Source organism: Coptis chinensis, chromosome 7, assembly GCF_015680905.1.
Source record: "Coptis chinensis isolate HL-2020 chromosome 7, ASM1568090v1, whole genome shotgun sequence".
In the NCBI taxonomy this organism is placed as follows: Eukaryota; Viridiplantae; Streptophyta; class Magnoliopsida; order Ranunculales; family Ranunculaceae; genus Coptis; species Coptis chinensis.
In genome coordinates, this window is record NC_141462.1 from 74212877 (window position 1) to 74236344 (window position 23468).

A 23468-nucleotide genomic window follows, 5' to 3' on the forward strand; every position below is an offset into this window, starting at 1 on the left:
GTAACAAGTGAACTCAATGCCCACAAACCTGCAAGAATTCCAAAGACCATCTAAGTTGCAGTTTATATTATTAACATTTGTGTACATATAAAACTGAAAACAATGCAAAGAGAGAGAACCATAACATACCAATGCATATATGGACCCCATAAACATCTTTTTTCTCAACATCACCTCGTCCCCTGCTATAGTTTCAAATGGTTTAGTAAAAAAGTTCAAAGAACTCAGCTTGGTTGTATAGAAAAGCAAGGAACCCACTTGTCAATTGTATGAAAATTAGTTTATTTGTCAGAGATATTCACCTTTTTTAAAAGAAAAAATGATTCCTAACTTTGGTGTCCTCGCAAGCTCAGAGTAGGTAAAAGCTTAAGAAGAGAAGTTCGAAATAATTTTCATCAGGCCAAAAAAAGAAAAGTAACAACTTGTGAACCTACCTCCTTTAACTATTGAATGTCGGCTATCTTGTGAAAGGTACGGTAATCGAAAAAAACCAATAGAACAAAGGAGTAATGGATTAAAATATATAGAATAACTAATGGATCCACCTAGAGTAACCCTTTGCATTTTTAAGATGAGTGTATGACTGATGAAATGAAGACACTAAGGACAAGGCCTACTAAGCTCCAAGTCATACAATGCTAGCAAATTCCAATTGCAGCTAATGCCCACTAACCTGCTAATCATGACAATAATAATACAACACTCACCATATCAACAGTAATACATGCATTGATGCATACAATCTACGCTTTTACTATAGGTAGTTGAACAGCCTAATATCTATGCACATAACCAATACCAAGTTAAAACTTTATTGAGCAACATACCTAACAAACAGTTAAACATTAGCATCTAGTACAAATGTACCATTTAAACCTATGATTCAACTAACAGCTTAAACATTAGCATCTAGTACATCGCACCATTTAAACCTATGATTCAATCGGTGCTAACTAGTCCCGTAGGACAAGGTTAATCATTTCCATACAATGTCACCGCCATCAAATTCTAACACATGATCTATTAGCTTGCTCCATCAACATTGTGCAAAGCTTCATGTTCTGAGATATATATAAATATATCCGAACAAGATGACACTGAGGTGAACAAGGACTTTTCCAAATTGACCAGATAGAAGAAATAAGTGTCTTAACAACCATTGAAATGATTTTCCTTAAATTTAAAAAGATTACCAATACAAACAACAATGAAACGATGAAAAATCGTAAAGAGCCTCAATTTATCAAGAAAGGACACAAGGAAAAGGAGAAAAGAAAGTTTATATGTCCTCTGTTCTCTGCACTAGTCAAACTTTTCTTCTCTAGTTTGTTGAGGATTCGAAATCACGAAGAAGATGAGTACTAGACCATAGAAGCATAAATAAGAAGAATCTACGTACTAAATTTGATTTTCTTGATTTCCCAAGCAACAAATTAATCGCTTCAAATGAACCATTTTTCTACAATCAAACAAAAAATTACTAAGTTCCCAATTAAAAAATATCAAAAAACAAAATTCAACAAGCATCTAGAAAAGATTGCAAAAGAACCTAAAAACAAATTGAATCAGAGAATTGATAAAAGAGGCACCTTTTACTCAATAGTCAATACCAATAGTAGGATATTGGTTGGTTGGAGATAATCAATACAAAAAATGTGGCACAGTCGATAATATCTTCTTCACCAATTAGATTTCAAGAGGGAAGATTTAAGGATATCTAATGAAATAGGAGATAAAGGCATTTGAGGACGAATCTGAAAATTGGGGTTTTGAAGAAGTGATAGCATAGTTTATTTAGTCGAGCAACTAGAGAAACTAGATTTTCGAGAATATATATCCTGACGATTTTAGAAGCACTAGCTGGGGTTTCGAGAAAAGAAGAGATGAAACTGGAGGGCTTATCAGGAAGGAGGTTAGGAAGAGGTTAAAGGGAGAGTTTGGGTGTTTCAAATTTCAACATTTCTTTTGTTTCCTTGAAATTTATTCGGTCATTTTTCCAGAGACCATGAAAAACGATTTGCTCTTTCTGACGGCTTCAGTTTAGCGTTAGCCTAGTGCGAGTTTTGATATTTTGATTACTCTTGAGTCTTGACGTTTCACTTGAGTTGAGTTACTCATCTCATGTTTTTTTTAGTTAAGTTCTCAATGGTGGGACGCCGTTTTATTAAATTGCTAAATTGATTGTTTTAGGAAACCGTCATAAATTTATCATAATTTCTTGATGCTTGTGCTATACACGACATAATGTTGTCAAAACCGGCCATAAAATCATCAAAATTTCTTGACGCTTTGTGTCATACAAGTCATAATATTGCAACAACCGTCATAAAAATATTACTGAGACACCTATCTTGACGGTTTTCAACAAACCCGTCAAGATAGATAAAAAACATACGTCATAATATGTCCTTTTTTTAGTAGTGAGTGTTAGACTAACATTATCACAAAAGAACTAGGCTAGAAGTAATTACAAATATGGTCGTTGTTGAGGGCACTTTCCAATTTCCAACAACGTAGCCTTTAAAAGGGGCTTCTTGCTCTTCTTCTATGCAATGTGTTTATTTAAAATTGTATAGACACATTCCATCTATGTTGCCATTTCTAATTGATAGAAGATATTACAAATATCATTAGTCACAAATAATCTAACAAAACCTACAAATTAAAATCGACAACGAAACAATTTCACATGCAAGTGCACAAACTCAAGTTTAGTAACTCACTATTTTCGTGGCATTCCTGTAGGGAACAGATGTGAGGGGATATCCTGTGTTCATTGAATCAAAGTGTGTACATACGTTATCCATCATGTTATAATGTAGTGGCATCCAATGGTATCCTCCATTTTCTTTGACTGTTTTTCCACTATTTATAGGAAATAATAGATTCTTAATATTTTCATGAAGTTGATGCAGTGGATCAATCAAAAAAACCTTCTCAAGGTGTTTTGCAAAAATCACAGTAGTATGTCAAAAAATATTAATAATAACCTAATAAGATTACCTCATAAGAATATGTAATGAATATACCAATGCCAATAGTATCCAACACTATGTATTATATAACCCTAGGTTTGAACATACGCAAGTCATAGTGTCAAAGTAATGGCTAAGTACTCTGTTCTGAGGCTTACGACCATGATAAATTTTCTTCTCTATCTCTTGAGGATACCAATTTAATACCTGCATAGTGCATCCCAGAAGTAAGTCAATTTTCATCGATGCTATATGAGAAGTTGAGAACAAAATGTGTGTTTGGCTTACCTGGCCATTAACAAATCTGTCAAGCATCAATTCTTCCAATTGTTTACTGTGTACTTGAATTGTGTCTCCATCCCAAGCAACAGTGCTGTAATGAAATACATACAATACGTACACTAGTTAATACAATAACATATACATTTCGGTGATGGCCTATCCAATTGTCATTGCAAATACATACGACTACGCATTCTTTACAGTCAAATGAACAGTAGGCATCATAAAAGGTTTTTAGATTGACTTAGATTTTACACACTTTACATGTGCAGACTTGAAAAACCTCCCAACCACTAGCTCTTTCAAGAATTAAGACATTGAAACGCTACTGAAGATTTTACTAAAAGTAGTTTTTCACCACGATTTGTTATAGTCGGACAGTCGTCAACACATATTACCGTAATCAGTTTCTATTTTCCCTCTCTCTCATTCTTCTTCTTCACTTTTTATGTAGGCGTTCTCATCCTTTTCTTTTGATTTACAACCATTGATCGCAACTCCGGTTGTAGCTCCTCTTGGTTGGCTTCATTTGTTAGCATCACATCCACTGGAACAGACGGTGCCAATGGCAATGCTTGCATATCATTATCTCTAAAAGGTGACATCTCCTTTTCAGCCTCCACCTTAGACTCCTTCTTGGACTTCTCTTTAGCATCCTCTTCTCTTTCTTTTAATTTGGCCTTCAAGGCTTCATTCTCTGCCCGTATGCTTTGATTTTCTTCTTCCAACTTAATACACCTTCCCCTTAAGTCCTCTTCTGTTGGAATCGGATCACTTGTCAACGTAACAAGCTCAACTTCCTTAAATTTGATTTCGGTGGTCATCTAAAAACACCGATAATAACTCCACATAATAAGAATGCAATGTAAAGTGTTCATTTGACATTGAAAATAGGGGATTTGTCTGGACAAAAATTACATTGGAAAAAACTACTGTCGAATGCATTTGACATTGGAAATGATCAGTGTCAAGTTCATTTGACATGGGACAGAAGCTGAACTTCACAAGTGATAAAAAATCAAATGAACTTCACATTGCAACAGAGTTGCGGACAGTGAAAACTACTTCCATAATGGGAATGAAATTCTGACGACATTGAAATTTCGAAGAAGACTGATAGGGGGAAGGGAAATAACTTCAAATTCTAATACATTCGCTCACCTTGTCCACGCTCAAATTTGACAAGGCCTGGGTACAAAGTATTTTGCTGAGTGTTACAATATCCCATCTTGCGAACGAAGGTACATAATCAGTAGGTCTATTTGGCATTGCATCAACCAAATTGACGTGATCGCACAACCAGTACTGATATCAAGAGCCACCAAAAAATAAGTTAGTAAACATGTAAAAATGAAATTAATAATAAAATGACAAAAAAAAAAACAAGGCTAAACTAGAGTGAATTCAAATTGTAAGTTACCAAAAGAAGAACTGCGCAAGATTTTACTTTTGTAGGATCACGGTAGTACATCTTCATTTGGCACATAAGGTTTTGATGTATCACATTTGGCCAGGATACTTCATTCATTATTCTTACACTCTCTAAGTACTTCAAAAACCATCACTGTGTTCTTAATGGTGTTGGAAAGAGAAGAGTGGTGATAATGTATAATGAAATAAGTTTGATGAAGTCATCTTCATCCTAGCTTGCCATTCCATGAATTCACCACTTTATAAATAGCATTTACAATCAATTCCTTGGACAAGTTCTTTTCTCCACCAAAGTGACGAGTCACAAACCCCATTTTACTCAACTCGTCCGCATCTACGTTTGTAGTCACATGACTCCCATTCATTGGCATACCAAACACTCTAGAAACATCTTCAACTGTTAATTTGACAAACACCTCTCCTAACTTGAATGTTTCTTCCCTTTCATCGTAAGTTTTAATAATATCCACTATGATGCTTGTTTTTTTACCAACATTTGTTTCTACCCATTAGATCATTGAAATCAACACCAACTTTTGACTCGCAGAGTTTATTGGCAAGATAAAAAATTGGTAACAAGCTTGAGCGAAAAGGATAAGATTTCATTTCTTTCTTATCTTCATCCACTACCTTCTCTTTCTTCTTGTTCTTGTTATCTTCATCCACTCTCTGAACTACCACTTCCTTCCCTTCCCTCTTCTTAGCTGCTAACTGTATTTCTTGTAGATTATGCATGGAAATAAGTATAAGAAACCAATTTATTCATATTCGATCATTTAATAACATTACATTCCTCTAAATAATCTAACCTCAAAAATTCAAATGCTTATGCTTAAAAATCCATAAATTAACAACAAGCTTAAAAATTGTCTTTGACCTTCTCTCCCGGGCATCGCTTTTTGCTCCCCCTCCCCATTGACTCTAAATGCACATTTTCCTTGTTTTTTCTCTTCTTTGCTCTATCAACTACTTTCATAGGTGTTGCTTTCGTCCTTGCTGATTTTTTATTGTTGGTTGTTTTCTTATTCATCTTCTGATGTGGATTTGCAAGTTCTGTTCTTTTAGGTTGTTGGAAGTTTGGAGTTTGGTTCTACCATTTAACTGTTGTCGGAAGTTTGGAGTTTACTATTTTTACTGTTGATCAAGAAGAAAGAAAGAGAAAAGAACAAGGCTAAATGGGGTTTGACATTCGAATTGTGGGCTTTAGGCCCAAACTCTAATTTAACACACTAAGATATGCCATATAAAGTATCATACTAAGAACCTTTCATAATAGTTAACATACTGCAATATGTCATATAGAGTATCATATTCCAAATTATACCACATAAAGTGTGATATGCAAAAATTTTATCATTTCAAAAACTCATGGACTACAAGTTCCAACATCAGTGAACTTCTTTCTGAACTATAATAAACAAAATCATAATATCTATCCGATTCCTGAAGCCAAAATAAATACCGCTAGCGCTGTAACAATTGCTCTAACTATTACAACAATCGCTAAATCTTCTGAGAAGCTTAGCAACAACTGCTTCAAACAACAAAAATACTCTACATTGTTCAGTTGCACATCTCTTTCCCTTACATCAAATATCCGTCATGCGGAAAAACACCGGCCAATCCTCACTACAAAACTTCTCAATATTAACTTTTTCTAGAAAGTTGTACCCAATATCATAACCTGGAACATCACCACTAGGAACATGACCAATAACTTCACCATTAGAAACATCACCACCAAAAAATCATGTTAGTTCAATAGAAAATCAAAATAAAACAATTACGTTAACCATACAATCTAAGTTTACACTATAACGTCATCCCCATCTAAGTTAAACAAGTGTGAAACTAAAACATGTGTCGTACCTTGCTCACCATTATGTTTATGCGGATGTGGACACCTAGGCTTTGTGTGCTTCATAGATTGGCAGTTGCTACACTTGTACCTTCGAGATTCCGGTGTTCCTTTATCCAATCTCACTAAGGCCAAGAAACAAACAACATTTACTTACTTATAACCCAAAAGAAATAAAATGTCATGTGCTCCAAAAGGAAATTTCTAAAACTAAAAATGAGATGTACATGCATGCATGTTATTATGTCTTCCCATACCTTGTAGTAACATATTTTGATGTAGGTAAAAGATAAACGAACACTCTTATCAATGCACGTTATCCACAGGTCTATACGGAAATGAATTTTATAATATCAAACTTTCAACTTACACCTTGTATCTCTATTCAACTCGTCATCTTCCTTACGTAGGTCGGCAACTCGAGCAGTGCGTTCAACATAGTTACGGTTAATACTTGGACCTATAAAATAGTGCAACACAACGAAAATGTTGCAGAAATAAAGTAGAATCAACAACTAATCAAAAGATACCATTGGACATATAGACATTACAAAGTTAGGACCATACCGAAGAAAAAATCGCAAAGGTAAATAAAACTTACCTCTATCCTTCAAATGGAAGAGTATGCATGTGGGTTTTGTGTGACCTGTCTCACCACAATGGCCACACTTATTCTTTTTCGTCTCATTGTGACCTTAAAATTTGCTAGGATTTTACGGTCGGCCTTTGGATTTTACATGTGGGGGAACATTAATCGATTGCCGATGTGTGGTTTTAGGCGGAGTAAAAGGCATCTCAAAAGGAATACGTGGGCTACCTTCATAATCTGGTGAAGTCTCATCGGTTATTGGATTTTCCATTGGACTGTTAGGCATCTCAAAAGGAGCATGTCGACTGCCTTCAGAAGCAGATGGAGTTCGATTCTTTCTAGAAAAAGAAGCTAAAAAAAAAAAAAAGCTTCAAAGATTAGCTTTCCATCGTTTGGGAGGCCCACGAACATATCTGGCTACATTTGGTTGTAAGATCACTGAAACGTATAACAGAGGCCGCTCGGTCAGAAAAGTTGGGAGCGCCTAATGGAACAACCAATTTAGCAACCCTTGTCCATCTCCTTAAAAAGCAGCCCTGAGGTATCACACGAACATCCTCATGTTTATAAACTGAAATGATATGTCTACATGGAAATCCAGACAACTCAAATAGCCCACATGAACAGCTAGCGTCCTTCAATATAACATTGTATCTCATAATCGACTTTTTTTGCTTGTTCAAATTGCGACTCATGGTGTACACACGAATATTGTCACCCACATCTTTTTTACCGTCTGCAATGTACATCACTTCGCCCTTTAATTGCTTCTTAAAACAACCAAAAGCTGCTCGAGTATAAATAGATGCAACCTGATTTGCATATTCGTTCAAGTGGGTATGAAGGACTGGTCTGGTTACTGTCGTCATCACCTCTTCCTCGTGCTTTCAGTGCCGGATATTTGCAACTACCACTTCCATTTTTCCAAACAGCTCAAACAACTGCATTCCAACTTTCACATGAAACCAGATTATAGAGTTTATACTCTCGTAACGTTGGGTGCTTCTGCAACCGGCAAAGAACTCACCATGGAGATATGCTTCTTCCCACATCTCTTTTTTCATGTATATCATGTTCACCCATTTGTTATTACTAACTTGGAATTTCTTCACGAGTGTTTCCCACCTTTCTTCAAACTCATTAGACAAGCAATTCATAAACATAATAGAGCAAAAAAAATTTGAAAATCCAACGATGTGGATATTTTTTAGGCAATTTTTCATAATGTGCCAACAGCACAAGCGGTGTTTCAAATTTGGGAGAGTAGATCTCACAGCCTCGCGCATCGTCGGGTCACCATCAGTGATCACTGACTTAGGGTGTTTGCCATACATCGCACCAAAAAAAGATTTCAACACCCACTCATAAGACTCTACACACTCACTCGTCAACAATGCAAAACCAAACACTACTGTTAGTCGATGGTTGTTCACTCCAGCAAACACAACAATCGGCATCATGTATTGGTTGCTCTTGTATGTTGAATCAAACAACAATACATCTCTAAAGCAATTGTAGTCCGCACGTGAGGTGGAATCTGCCCAAAACAGTCTAACTAGCTGGCCACCCTCATTTAAGTTATAATTGTAATGAAATAAGGGATCTCCCTTCACCTTGTTATCCATGAAATCCAGCAGTGTGTTGGTGTCACCATCAATACATCGATTTCTCCTATCAAGTCCCATATGATTATACAAGTCTTTCTTCAAAAAACCAACACTTGAGAAACCCCCAACCCTATGTACAAAAACATCCATCACCTTGCATTTATAAACACCAACATCAACTAGGCTCGTAGTAAATTGAAAATCTTCTTCACTTACATTTCTATATGATCTTAAAAACATCGAGCTCGAATCTGGTACAAGTGGATGTGTGTGTTACCCAATAAAATCCTTCACCACCCATTAACAACCTCGCTTGCTAATCAAAAAAATAAAATAAAATCCTTCACAACCAACAAATTTGATTCAAAATCATAACCAACTTCAAAGCGGGCTTTACATTACCTAGTGATGGCCTTCGACTCTCTGGATTCAATGTCGCGTTTTCTGGGTGTCACATTGTTTACATTTCGTTCACCAACAGCTGAGCATAGAAATCTCCGCTTAACACGAACACCATTTGTACGCATTCTATAAGTATCTTTACGAACACTAAAACCGACTAACTTTGCATATTGATTGTAAATTGCGAAAGCCTCCTCAGTCGTCTTGAACCGCATAGAATAAAATGTTGCTTTGCTGCTTCAAAAACTCTACTAGCCTCACACCCATCACTGTCTCTATCACTGTTCTCATGAATTTCAACATTTTCACCATCCCCCATAGATGTCACATCCACAAAATCACTATCCTTATACATAAAACTATCAAAATATGCATTTCGAAGCCAATCTTCTTCGTCTTTATAGAAGTGATTCATCATCGGATTGCTACATGAAACAAGTGCACTTTTAGCGCATATTCACTCATTTTCTTACTCTACGAAGTAATCACAGTGGTAATAGTAAATAAAAACACATAAATACTTGAACAGTATAATGGTTAGAACCAAATAACTATGGTGCTCAAACCATATACCACTTTGGAAAATTTCAATGTCAACTTCATTTGACATTAGAAACAATCAATGTTCTTATTCATTTGACATTCGAGAAAAGCTCAACATGATACACCTTTCTAACTGTCATAATAATGTGTGTGATTTACGGTTCCCTAAACACTTTGCATTCAAATTGTCCAAATCACACACCATTCAATTGTGAAATTTTACCTAGACATGAAAAAGAGAAGGAGCCAAAAGAGAAATCAACTAACCTCATACTTATAATTATTGAAGATCAAAGTACACTACGAGAAATGGAGGTAAGAGTTCTCCAGTTGAACGGATTTTAGTGAGAGGAAAAGTTTAGTTCACGCCATATGGAGGTTAGAGGGAGAGAAGATATGTTGTTACTTTCTTACCATTAACTATTCATTTTGCTTGTAGCATACATTACAACAGACAAGCTCATTTGCAACACCATACCCCGTCGCTAAAAGTTTCAAAAAGCATTGCAAGTGATCAATTGCAACACCAAAAATGGCGTCGCAAAGGTGTTGCAAAAAAGTGGGTCACAAAAGCTAAATTTTGACGCCTATAATGGCGTTGTAAAAACTTTTTAGTTTTGGCAATGTCACACTTCGTTGCTAATAGTATATGTGCGTCGCTACTTCATTTTTCATAAATTAATTGGGTTTTAAACTATTTGCAACGACTAGCGTCGCTAAAAACTACTTTTGGCAGCACTTTTTGGCATTGCAAAAAGATAACTTTTTAACTGCCGCTTTAAGTTAACCTTTTAGCTGCACATTTCAGCGTCACTATAAATTACCCAATTGCTACACTAGATATGTTGCTAATTGTTTAAACCAGTTTGAAATGTCCTACTTCTTTTAATGGCCCCGCCTGAATTATACAAAATATTTTGTTTCATATAAATTTGCAAAATTTTCCAAATTCAATTTATGTAGATAACAGTAACCACATTTCAAAGCACAATGAGTCGTAACAAAGTATAATTCATTAATTAACATAATCCATTACAAAAAAGTGCCAATACATTGTATCACATAATCATCAAAACTAGATTTTTAGCAAAATTTTCAAATATTCGTAGACTGTCACCAATTGAACAAGATCCATCCAGGTAATTTTCTTCGATCGTTAGTCTATTAGCAACTGATCAATCAATCTGGTACAACAAATTAAGAAAAAAAAAACGATAAGTAAACTTATATGAAACATTAACGAAGCAAAAATGCACTCAAGTAAGCAATGAATGTGAAAATATTTTTTCCAAGTTAAACGTATGGACCTAGGAAGTAAATACCACTATGACTTAGCTTATAACAATTGTTTAAATTCCCAACCTTTTATAGTTTGAAAAACAATAATCTGCCCTTGCTTATAAGAAGAAAGAAAGAAAAAACAGACACTAACCAATAGAATTTGAATTGAACAACATGGAATTTCGAGTAAGAGAAAGAAACAATGATAACAAGAAGCTAGCGATTGTAATTTGCCTGCTATGTTCATCAAACAATAATATATGCTTTGGACCGAAAAAATTATAAGATGTACAGATTAATAATATTTACTCATAGTTGTCAGACTATTATCTTGAAACAAGTAAACAAGCAAAGACTAAAACAGAAGTACCTCACATAGAAACACAGATGTCATATGGATCATAAGATAAGCATGTATTACTTTAATGTCATTATTACATTACATTTGTGGTATACACTAATCTGGTAAAAAAAGATATTGTAGATCATACCTAGTACGTACTTGTGTAAATATTGTATATCCTTAATATATCCCCTAACCACACTATGAACTAGTGAACTAGGTATAAAATCTCCACATGGTAGCATGCAATGCATAGCTGCTGACCAAAAGATACAAGAAGAAATCTACAAGACAATACAATAACAAGGACATCGAACTATACTAGATTTTACTGCTCAAAATTCACAACCCATTTCCCTTCTAAAAATAGATAAAAGCCATACCCGTATGGCGTTAGAGACAATTCGATCTTAATCTCATGTTGCATTTGTTCGGGCCTACTACTTGTTCACTAGGCTACAACAAGTCAGGCATAGAGCTTACAATAAGTCTTAGAACAAAAAATGACCGCAATAACGGAATGGTAAATGGAGGCAACTTACAAAGCAGCTTAGTTCCAGACCAAGAATATGCAAACCATGTATCAATTCGAATCAACACTTGAAAACTTCTGATTGCCACCGACCTCTTCCGAACATCCAATAAAATAGCAAAGAAAGAGGTTATTGAAAATAATGAGTGGCCTGACCAAGAAAAACACAATGAGTCAGTAAAAATAAATGACAACTAATCTTAGAGATATATGTTTGTATCAACGAAACCATGGTCTATAAGTGACTCGATTGGCATTAAAAGATACTCGCGACAAGTCTACATGCCTTTCTTGGTAGCAAAGTACGACTTTAAGGTTTGCAGTGACTCGATTGATCTTACAGGATTACAAAAATAACACCAACTTAAAAAAGTCTTCTTAATAGCTAAGTATGGGCTTCATATCTTGTGTTGAACTGATTGGTAATGGAAATACTCATAGAACTTACTAAATTCCAAGGCAATCACAATCATCCAACAACAAATCCAACAATATAACCTGGGACTTGAAACCATAATAACTTACCAAAGTTGTGGATCAGATCGAAATCTATTTTACTTAACACCGAGGTGGCATGTCAGCTGGCCCAAAGTAAAGTAAGAAAGTAGAGGCCGGGCACAAGATCGCGGACCACAAGACTTAAAAAAGGGGACAGCCGCATCTGAGGTAGGTGAGAAAAGTACGGTCATAGTTAAAGAAGAGCAACATAAAGGGGAAGGAACGGGGGATACCGAAGCGAGGCTGCGGAACCCTAAAAGGACAGGTGTGCAAGGGTGGACCGAAAGATAGGAGGCAAATCAAAAGTGGAGAGGAGAGGGGTGGTGATATAAAAATGAGCAGTAGCAAGAAAAAAGAGGGAGGAGAGAACCAAGACTTAGGATCTTAGAGGTGAGAATCTCTGTTCATACATTTGGCGCCGTCTGTGGGGACGAGGTAGGTCCACGACTTGAGAAGAAGGGAAAAATTGTGGAACATGGCACCAGCTAAGAAAGGAAGAGGTAGAGGAATAGGGAGAAGACGAGGTAGAGGAAGACCGAGGAGGGAGGAGGCCGTTCCAAATGAAACGGCTAGTGTGGAAAACATATAGGTGGGGGAAGAGGAGGTTGAAGATTCAGTGGCTGAGGCGACTAGGTTGCTTCAGGAGGAGGTAGGTAGACTCAGGGAAGAGAATGATGGGTTGAGGAGGGAAAGAGAAGACACTCAGGGGGGAGCAGAAATAGCAGTACCTGCGGGTAGAGAAGTGGAAGTGCAAAGTGAGGAACTTCCGCAGGCAACCGGGGCGAACCATGTAGGAGGCATTACCATGGAAATGGTGCAGGAGATGATCGAAAGAGACAGAGAGGCTAACCGCGGGGTGGAAAAGGAGGGCGCAGCCAAGAAGGTGGTGGAAAGCGTGAATCAGAATCCACTTGCTGACTCGGTCTGGAATTCTGAGGTACCCAAGAGGTTCACACAATCGCGGTTTGAAAGGTACGATGGAAAAAGAGATCTGGCTGACCATTCACATCACTTCAGGCAGTAGATGCCGCTGTGGCAAGAGGCGAAGTATGACGAACTCCATTGCATGATGTTCCCTGCCAGTCTGAAAGGGGGAGCATCTGACTGGTATTATCAGTTGGGGTCGCGGAGTATACAAACGTTCGAGGAATTGGAACAAGCTTTTGGGAATCACTTCATCCATCAGAAGAAGAGGGTAGATATCAAGCAGAAGTCCACTGAGACACTCAGAGACTTCCTGTGCAAATTTAAGGAAGAGACGCTGAAAGTGGAAAATTTGGATGAGCGCACCGCGGTCATAGCATTCCAGCATGGATTGAAGCTAGGAACTCGGGTGCATGAATCAGTATCTAAGATCAAAGTCACCACCTTGCATGTTTTGTACCTTAAGGAAGAGAAATACATCAGATATGAGGACATTTTGCAGAGAACTAGTAAGGAACACAGGAAGTCCAACAAGTCAGTGCACGCTGTGGGAACGGAGGATAGGAGAGACAGGGAAAGAGCCGCGATAAGAGATGGAGGAAATTACAGAGAGGAGACACAGAGAGCAGAGAGAGGCAGAGACCAAACCAAAGGGAGTACAGGGAGAGAAAGCCTTACCGCGAAATAGAATTAAGTCCACTGAACAAGTCGTTGGAGGAAATCCTGCCTCTGATAAAGGGACAGCGGCACTACGAAGAACCGCGGAACTCGCCTAAGGAGATAGAAGGAAAGTCGTTCTGTGCGTATCATCAGGTCAGAAATCATACTACCAATGAGTGCTTTGCTTTATAATGGTTAGTAGAGAGAATCATTGGGAGAGGACAGCTAAAGGAGCATGTCAAAGAAGTGCAACCGATTGAAAGGGCTCCTGCCGTGGCCCCAAATCCTTGGCACGATAAATGTTATTTTCAGTGGGGAAATGCTGGGAAGGAACGCCCACTGAGATAAGGTGAGGAGGACAGCCAGTCTGCAGCAGATAAATAAAGTTGTGAGCAGTCCGCAGCCAGTTCTAGGAGGTAGCCAAGGGAATGACAGGATAGAATTCACTCTAAAGGATCTGGAGTCAGTGAGCGCGCCTCATGAGGATGCGCTGGTGATTACCATAGTGATGGGGAATTACATGGTGAAAAGGGTGTTGATAGACTGTGGGAGTTTAGTGGATTTGCTATTTCAGAGCGTGATGGAAGAAATAGGCATAGAAAGGAAGCAGACGAAACCCCCTTAGACCAACTTGTTCGGGTTCAACGGCAACATGACTGAGCCATTAGGGGAACTAGTGTTGCCGGTGACCGCGGGCCGGTGACCACTTTCACCCGATTCCTGGTAGTGGATACTAACTCACAATACAATGCGATCCTGGGAAGAAAATAGATTCATGAGATGAAGGCGGTCCCATCTACTTATTACCAAGTGATTCGCTTCCCGACGAATAGGGGGATGTACAAGATAAGGGGCGATTAGGTCACGGCATAGAACATCCACCAGGTGACAGTGAGGGGTCTGAGCCGCGACACCTTATAAAGAGGCACCGGAGACAGGAACAAGCTAGCATAGCAATTACAGACCGCGGCCGGAGAGAAGAGGCCGCTTGTCGGGAGCAAGACAATGGACGAGATTGAGGTCGTGAACATCGGGGTAGCAGAGGAGGAGAAGTTTGTAAACGTAAGAACAAGTTTGTTAGAGGATTGGAAAAGGAAATTGGTTGCGTTGTTAACTGAGAATAACGATGTATTTGCATGGACGATCGAGGACTTGGAGGGGTTGGATCCAGAGTTCGCATGTCACAAATTGGATATGCGAGAAGGTACGCCCAGTCCAGCAAAAAATGAGGAGTATGAAGCCTCAATATGCATAGGGAATTCGAGAGGAGGTGAAGAAGTTGAAAGATGCTGGAATCATCCGCGAATGCAAGTTCACTGAATGGCTGTTGAACGTGGTAGCGGTACCGAAAAAGAATGGGAAAGTAAGAATGTGCGTGGATTTCACGGACGTCAATAAGGAATGTCTGAAGGATTGCTACCCGATGCCACGGATAGATGAGTTGGTGGACCGGACCGTGGAGTATAAGTTATTTTCATTTATGGACACTTCCATGGGCTACAATTAGGTGGTGATGTACGGCCTGGACCAAGAAAAGACAGCGTTCATAGTAGAAGGAGGAAAGTACTATTACACCAGAATGCCTTTTGGACTAAAGAATGCGGGGGCAACATTTCAGCGAGTAGGGGAGAAGATGTTCGAGACTAAAATCAGAAAGAAGATGGAGATCTATATAGATGACATGGTAGAAAAGAGTATGACTAAAGGGGAGCATTTGGAGGGTCTGAAAGAGACATTCTTTATACTGTGGGGACACAAGCTGATGTTGAACCCAGAGAAGTGTACATTTGGGGTGACATCCGGAAAGTTCTTGGGGTATATAGTCACATATCGCGGCATAGAGGCGAACCCAGACCAGATTAGAACCTTGTTGGAAATGCCATCTCCACGCAGAATGTGAAGGAGGTTCAGAGGCTAGCTTGTAGGGTTACGGCACTCAATAGGTTCATATCCAAGTCATCGGATAAGTGCCGACCCTTGTACCTACTATTAAGAAGGACGACTGACTTCCAGTGGACCGAGGTATGTGAAAGGGCATTTCAAGAATTGAAAGCATATTTAAGCAAGGCTCCGATCCTGTCGCGGCCAGGGCGGGGGAGAAAGTTTATTTATACCTGGGGTGTCAGAGTGTGCAATTAGTTCAGTGTTAATAAGTATGGTGGGCAAGGCAGAGAGGCCGGTGTACTTCCAGAGCAAAACAATGTTGGACGTCGAAACAAGGTATAGTAGGATTGAAAAGTATGCCTTGGCTCTGATCTTCTCTGCACTCAAGTTGAAACCTTACTTCGATGCTCATTCGGTGGTAGTGGTGACCAACTTGCCACTCAAGCAGGCACTGAAGGTAGAGAAGTCAGGGAGAATATTGAAATGGGTTGTGCTGCTCAGTTCATATGACATTGAGTACCAAGCCAGGACCACGGAGAAGGCCCAAGCGATGGCAGAATTTCTGGCTGAGTTTCCGGCCGAGGACCCCACCTGGGGGGAGGAGATAATCATGGAATCGGAGGCGGACCAAAACCACGACCCCCTGGACCCTTAGGACATGCGAAATGGTTGGAGAGTCTTTGCAGACGGGTCCACTACCTACACGGGTAATGGCATTGGGGTGGTGTTGGTCACCCCAGAGAATACTCGCCTAGAGTTATCAATGAAATTGGGTTTTGCAGCTTTGAACAACGAGTCTGAATATGAGGCAGTGATAGCAGGGATGGATTTGGTCAAGGACTTGGGTGTGCGTGAACTAACAGTATATTCTAATTCAAATTTGGTAATATGTCAAGTCAATGGAGGATTCGCGGCATGGTGCCCTAGGATGGCAAAATATCTAAAAGTATTATGGAGAAAGGCAGGAGAATTCGAGAAAGTCAGTTTTGCTCACCTAGGCAGGGGAGAGAATAGACATACCGAGCCCTTGGCGTATGTTGCCGCTGTACTCCCTTGGACAAAAAGTAAATCTATTGAAGTCAGGGTGCTGAGCAAACCAAGCACCACGGAGGACACGGGGGCGTGCCTAACTACAGAGCAAGAGCATGGATGGATGGAACCCATCAAGAGTTACCTTTCGGGGATAGCAATAGAGGACAAGTGGGAAAGGAGGAGAATGGAACAGAGGTCACAGTGATACGTTTTGCTGGATGGTGAGTTATATCGGCAGAGTGTCAGTGGACCGCTCCTGAAATGCTTGGGACTGCAGAAGGTGCAAAAGGTGTTGGGTGAGGTTCACGAAGGAGATTGTGGAAGCCACTCGGCTGGAAGGACAACTGCTCACCAGCTGCTATCACAGGGGTACTTTTGGCCCCACATGAAGAGAGATGCAACCGAGTATGCCAAGAGATGCCAGATCATTGCGCCACTGATACACGCGCTTGTAGAACCGCTACACAAGGTCTTTAGCCATGGTCGTTCGCTATGTGGGCGTTGGATGTCGTCGGACCTCTGCCTATGGCCAACGGGAAAAGGAGGTTTATGCTAGCCGCGACTGATTATTTTATGAAATGGGTTGAAGGGGTGGCTCTGCAGTAGGTGAAGGAGGAACAGGTGAGAAAATTCTTGTGGGAGAATATAATATGTAGATTCGGACTACCGCACACCATCATCGCAGACAACGGAACCCAGTTCACAGAGGGAAAGGTGAGAGCCTTCCTCCAAGCCTTCAAAGTGAAGCAAGGTTTCTCAACCCCTTACAATCCAGAGGGGAATGGACAGGCAGAGTTTTCAAACAAAGTGATCATGGATAACCTAAAGAAAAAGTTGGAGGAATGCAAGGGATGTTGGGTGATAAGCGCATAAATGTTATATATTTACGCTCAATTTTATATTAGTTAGTTCGTTTAATTTATTCGCTTTGATGTAGTTAGTGTATTTTTGGTGGTTTTACAGAATTGGAGTTATTGATTAAAACTACTTTGAAACTATCGAGATTCCGGGATATTATTGTGCTTAACTTGTGGTTAGATTGATCTGGCGCTAGTTGTTCAGTTCAATGGAGGCGCCCTGTGATATTGGGAATATACCGTTTGCGTGTCTGCTAATGAGAATTGAGGCGTTATTGATTTGGACTTGGTACCTTAGCACCTGATCATCAGTAGAGAAACAAGGCCAGAGACTATGGATATGAATATTGGTAAATGCACGTGAAGAATACAAACTTGCAAGCTATGGGCCAACTTTTCTTAAACCTTATTAAACCTCGTATCACAAGGTAACCTTACCTATAGTTTAAACCTCGTATCACAAGGTTTATTTTTACCCTTGAATTTCTTTCTCCTAGACCGGCCATGTGGGATGGAATCAATAAAGGTGTTATAAAAACCGCACCCATCAAGCTCTGAATTTCGGTATGCCTTTTTACTCAAAATCCCATACCCACTAAGGGCCACACCATTCCCCATCCGGCTTAATGTACCGTAGCAGTCCTTAGCTTATTCTCTAGTTTCCAATTCGCACGAACAGAAAAACCCATCCCTCAATTCCCGCGATCAAATCTCCCAATCCCGAATTTCATGCAAATCGACCTAAACAACTAAATAACCCACACACTACATTACCATAAACTCGACTCATTCTCGCGAATAGGAAGGAAAACCCAAAACAGCATCTCCTTTAATTCGGACTTGGATCGAAACCGAAACTCTTTCGATCGACTTCGAATTCTATTCGAAATCAAACATGCTAAAACCGTAACCTCTATATATACAAGTAAAAACCAGAGAAAAGGCTCTCCACAACACAGCAGAATTAAGAACGGACAGAAAAGTGGAGGAGGATTGGAGACGCACGGAAACCGAGAACGAGACGAAGGGAGGCCAAGGAGACTTCACTGTCGACATGAGTTTTCCTAACCTTTTCTTTACTTTCAGTTCCATTATTATGACTTGCTAAATTATTTAGCTAGGGCTAAGATGAAGCCCTAACCTTTGATGTAATTATTTTGAGATTGGGTTTTTATGGTTATAATAATAATTAACTGTCAATCTTCTTTCGTTACATTCTCGATCAATAGTTGTTATATTCTTGCACCTTGTATGTCAAGCATCCTAGGTAGTGTGAACTGATTAACTATTAATCATAGCCTCGATATCTATTGTCAATATCAAATTTAGATATTAGTTGGCTGCTTAAAAGACAATTAATCTTTTAAGTTCGATCTCTAGTGCTGAATTTCGAAGATGCTTTTATGTAATTGTTTTGTCACGATAACATCTTCGGTAAACACCGAATTCTCATTCGAAAGTGTTTCTCGTGATAAACTCAAAACATTGAACCCCACCTAAAATATTTATTGAAAAGTCTAGAGTGGATTCTCAAGTCCTAGTTCCTCTCCAATCATCCGAACCAAATTCTTTAGTTAATTGCTTTCCTAGAAATTAGTTAAATTAAATAGTTTTAGATAATAGTGAATTCCAAACTTTCTCTAAACCACCATTGTTAGCATTAGGATAAATAATCGCTTAGCACTCAGTTGTTCTAAGTAGCAACCACAGTGGGATCGAATTCGCTTGTCGTAACTATTTTCAACGATAGTCCGGCGCTGCCATGGTTTAATTAGGGTTAGATTAGTCTATTAATTTAGACCCCACTAATTTTCTATCAAGTTTTTGCATATTTGCGGGATTGTTGTAGTGGCACAATTGAGTTTTAAAGTCTTATTTATCGTGAATTAAGTAGTTTAAGTTTAGTTGTAGTTATATTAATTAGTAGTTTACGATTTAATTTTAGTTATTTTTGCGGATAGTTAAGCAAAGATTTCTTCTTACAAGGTTGATAGTCGGATTTTGTTGTGGACTTTGTGAAGTTTCTTGCTTGTCGTCACCCTGGCCGCAAGTAGCCCCTCGAAGGCTCACTTGAGGTACGCCTCTTTCCTTTGTGGGTTGAATTTTGTTTGTTTCGGTGTGTTTTGTTTGTTTCATTGTTTCTTGCATTTAGGATTGGTTAAGTCACCTTTGACCAGCCTTTTTAGGCATCTTGCATTAGGACAGTTTAGCCTCGCTTCACTAGGAAAAGCCCTTTTGACACGTGGATCGAGTGTGACGGTGCTTTTGCACAAGAACCGGAATCGTGTTATTTGGGTTTAGGAGCAAATATATTAAACATTATTGAAAATTCAATCTGGTTTGAAATAAAATTGTTTGATATTATTTGTGTGTGTGCATCGCTTGCATTAATTATAGTCTTAGGTATTAAGTTAGTTTTCTTTTTGTTAGGTGTCAGCCCCATAGAGTCTTAAAATAAAAATAATAATAATAATAATTAAAAAAATAAATAAAAAATGGAAGGAGGCAATAATAACGGTTGTTGCCCAAGTACCTAGATCCATTAAAGAGTTTATCTATCCCACTAGACAACTCGACCATCTTGCATCGCTCCTCCACCGACCAAATGCTAATCATTTTCGAAAGTTAAAGCCCAATCTACTTGGGCTACTTCCTAAGTTTAGGGAATGGATGAGGAAGATCCGTATCTTCACGTAAGGGAATTTGAGGATATCACGGACCTTAACTTAAGCTTCAACAGTTTAGTGACGATGCTATAAAATTGAAGTTATTCCCATTTTCCTTGAAGAGAAAGCGAAGAGTTGGTTTCACACTCTTCCATCTAATTCTATCGCGACACAGGGAAAAATTATGCATTGTATTCTTAAAGAATTTTTCCCTAATCATAAGGCAACCGCTTTTAGAAAAGTAATTTCATCTTTCCGCCAAAATGAGGGTGAGTCGTTGTGAAGTGTATGGAGAGATTCAAAGACATACTCTTTTGCAGTGTCCTAACCATGGCCTTGAGAAAGGTAGACTGGTACAAATTTTTATGAGGGCCTTGATTTTAATTCTAAGGCCATGGTTGAGACCATGAGTACGGGAAATTTCGCGTGATAAGACCGGATGATGCATGGTCGCTTTTAGAAGACGCCATGAAAAGGTTCAAAGAAGGGGAAACTAGTCGTGAACCTAAGAAGGTGGCTAGTAGTACTATAAAGAATGCTATGTTTCACGCTGATAAGGATTTTGACGCCGAAATGCTAAAATAGCTTCCTTTAGTTAGAAGAGTTGAGGCTCTTGAGCTAGAAAAGGAGACAAAATCTCCAAACTCAAGTTAATAATGTTGAGACCCCGGTTGTCTTTTGTGCGATAGTCTTGATCATGTTATTGATAATTGCCCCGGCGTGGATCGCACAAGTCAATGCCTTTAACACATACCGAACCCAAGCAATAACTCCTTTTCTAATAATAGTTATAACCAAGGGTGGCGTAATAACCCTAACTTGTCTTGGTCTAAAGGTATACACCGGGAGGCCCCGGGGTAACTCAAACCCAAGATCACAAAGATGCACCTCAACCACCTAAACTTTCACCTATAGAAGAAGCCATTGCTCAATTATCACAAAACGCCATGAAATTTCAGGCAACAACCCAACAGTTTATGCAAGCCAGTCAACTTGCTACTCAAGATAATGCTCAAGCCATTAGGAAGATTGAAGTCACCATAGGTCAAATTGCTAACACTTTGAATGAAAGGGACAAGGGTAGGTTTCCTAGTCCGCCAGTGGCTAATCCAAAGGGTCAGTATGAGATAGGCTCTAACTTGAACCAAGGGCACCACCATGAGCAAGTAAAATCGATTACTACACTTAGGAGTGGTAAACATGTTGATAATAAGGTTGAGATGCCTAGGGTAGAGGTTAGGTCTGATTTGGGTGAACGTGAAAGTGAGGAGAGTGATATTAGTGGTCCTCATGCTAGTGAAGCTTCTAGGCAACCTTCTATTCCCCGTAGAGTCTAGTCCTCGGCCACATTATATACCAAAAGCTCCTTTTCCTCAAAGATTGGTTCAAACAACGAAAGGGTATACAATCTAATGAAATTTTGGATGTTTTTAAAAGGTTCATATAAATATTCCATTTCTTGAGGCTATTAAGCAAGTTCCTGCCTATGCCAAGTTCTTAAAGGATTTGTGTACTGTGAAACGTAAGATGCATGTGCAGAAGAGAGCTTTTCTTACAGAGCAAGTAAGCTCAATCATTCAATACAAAACTCCACCTAAGTTTAAAGATCCAGGTTGTCCCACCATTTCATGTGTTATAGGAAGTCATAGGATAGAGCAAGCTTTAGTTGATTTGGGAGCGAGTGTGAATTTACTCCCTTATTCTGTGTATATGCAATTAGGATTGGGAGAGCTTAAGTCCACTCCAATAACATTACAACTTGCTGATAGATCTGTTAAAATCCCTCGTGGTGTTATTGAAGATGTTTTGATTCAAGTAGATAAATTTTATTTTCCAGTGGACTTTGTGGTTCTTGATACTCAACCTGTCCAAAATTCTAAAGGAAATATTCCCTGTGATTCTTGGTAGACCATTTCGCTCGCTGACTAATGCCATTATAAATTGTAGGAATGGTGTCATGAAAGTTTCTTTTGGTAATATGACAGTCGAGCTTAATGTTTTTGATGTGAGCAAACAACTTGGAGAGTTAGAGAATATATATGAAGTTAATATGGTCGAGACTGCTAGAAAACAATTAAGCACTAATAATGACACTAGTTCGATTTTGGATGATGATTTTTGGTTGTCTGATAGTGATGATGATGATGTACTAAAAGTGGTAGTGCATACTCTATCTGATGAACTCTCTCTTGATAGTACTCTTGAAGTTAACTCTTCATGTCCTAATTCCATCGTCCCTCTCTCTAGTACTTCCACTCCATGTTTTGACCCTAGCTGTGTTGTTGTAGTGAATGACTTTCATGAGAAAGTTACTAAGGATTATTTTGAGTTGTTATAGAAAAATAAACAATTACTTGAGGAAAATGAGAAGTTATCTGACAGGATGCTATCTCTTGAGAGTGAAAACATTGTTTTGAGTTCCAAAGCTAATGAGTTTATGCATATTGCTAATAAATTGAAAGCGGAGAATGAAACTCTTAGTGATATGAATAAATCTTTGGAACGTGAGTTTGACATGATCAAGGAAAGGCAAAAATGTATTGAAACTGATTTTGATCTTTTAAAGAAGAATTTCGACTCGAATATGACATTTCCAAACCTGTGTAATGATGTTGAAATTTTGGATACAATCCCAAGTGTTGGGGAGTGTTCCAGTGATCACGATAGTCTTATTACTTGTTCTAAGTCAGCTCCATCTTCTTTAGAATGTGTCTCAACCATCACGCCCTTCCACTACTCATATTGAACGTCCCTAGGCCTCTTGTTGTTTGTTATTATTGTGGTGGTGAAGGGCATATTAAGTATCACTGTCAGGTTAGAAAACGAGCTTTTCAGTTTTGGTATAAATCTAATACTAGTGTAAACCAGGGTAACTCTATGAACCAAGTCCCACAATCAGGTATTTCACCTCATGACCATCCTAGTAAGTTTGTCACATCTAATTCGCTTCCTAACTCTTCTTTGGAATTTGACTATAGTCTACCTATGACTCATCCTAAGAAAAGAAAAGTAAGATTTAAACAAACAGACCCTAGACACTTTCCAACTAATGTACGTACCGTTTGGGTGAGAAAAGATGACTTGAGAGTGTTGTCAGATTTACG

The 23468-nt window shown here is 38.8% G+C and overlaps 3 protein-coding genes and 1 long non-coding RNA gene across 4 annotated transcripts; 2 read left to right on the top strand and 2 right to left on the bottom strand.

Moving 5' to 3' along the window:
* Positions 1-8022: 8022 nt before the first annotated feature.
* Positions 8023-8982, bottom strand: LOC147488832 (protein FAR1-RELATED SEQUENCE 5-like). The gene has a single exon (XM_086574501.1). It carries the CDS (start codon positions 8980-8982, stop codon positions 8023-8025), a length of 960 nt encoding a protein of 319 aa, XP_086430627.1.
* A 7098-nt stretch (positions 8983-16080) lies between these two features.
* Positions 16081-16464, top strand: LOC147488833 (uncharacterized). The gene has a single exon (XM_086574502.1). It carries the CDS (start codon positions 16081-16083, stop codon positions 16462-16464), a length of 384 nt encoding a protein of 127 aa, XP_086430628.1.
* A 3-nt stretch (positions 16465-16467) lies between these two features.
* Positions 16468-17046, top strand: LOC147488834 (uncharacterized). Its single transcript, XM_086574503.1, has one exon. It carries the CDS (start codon positions 16468-16470, stop codon positions 17044-17046), a length of 579 nt encoding a protein of 192 aa, XP_086430629.1.
* A 753-nt stretch (positions 17047-17799) lies between these two features.
* Positions 17800-18993, bottom strand: LOC147488835 (uncharacterized). Its single transcript, XR_015201667.1, has 2 exons — positions 18150-18993; positions 17800-18113 (listed from the first exon to the last, which is right to left on the bottom strand). It is a non-coding gene; the product is annotated as an uncharacterized LOC147488835 (long non-coding RNA).
* Positions 18994-23468: the final 4475 nt, after the last annotated feature.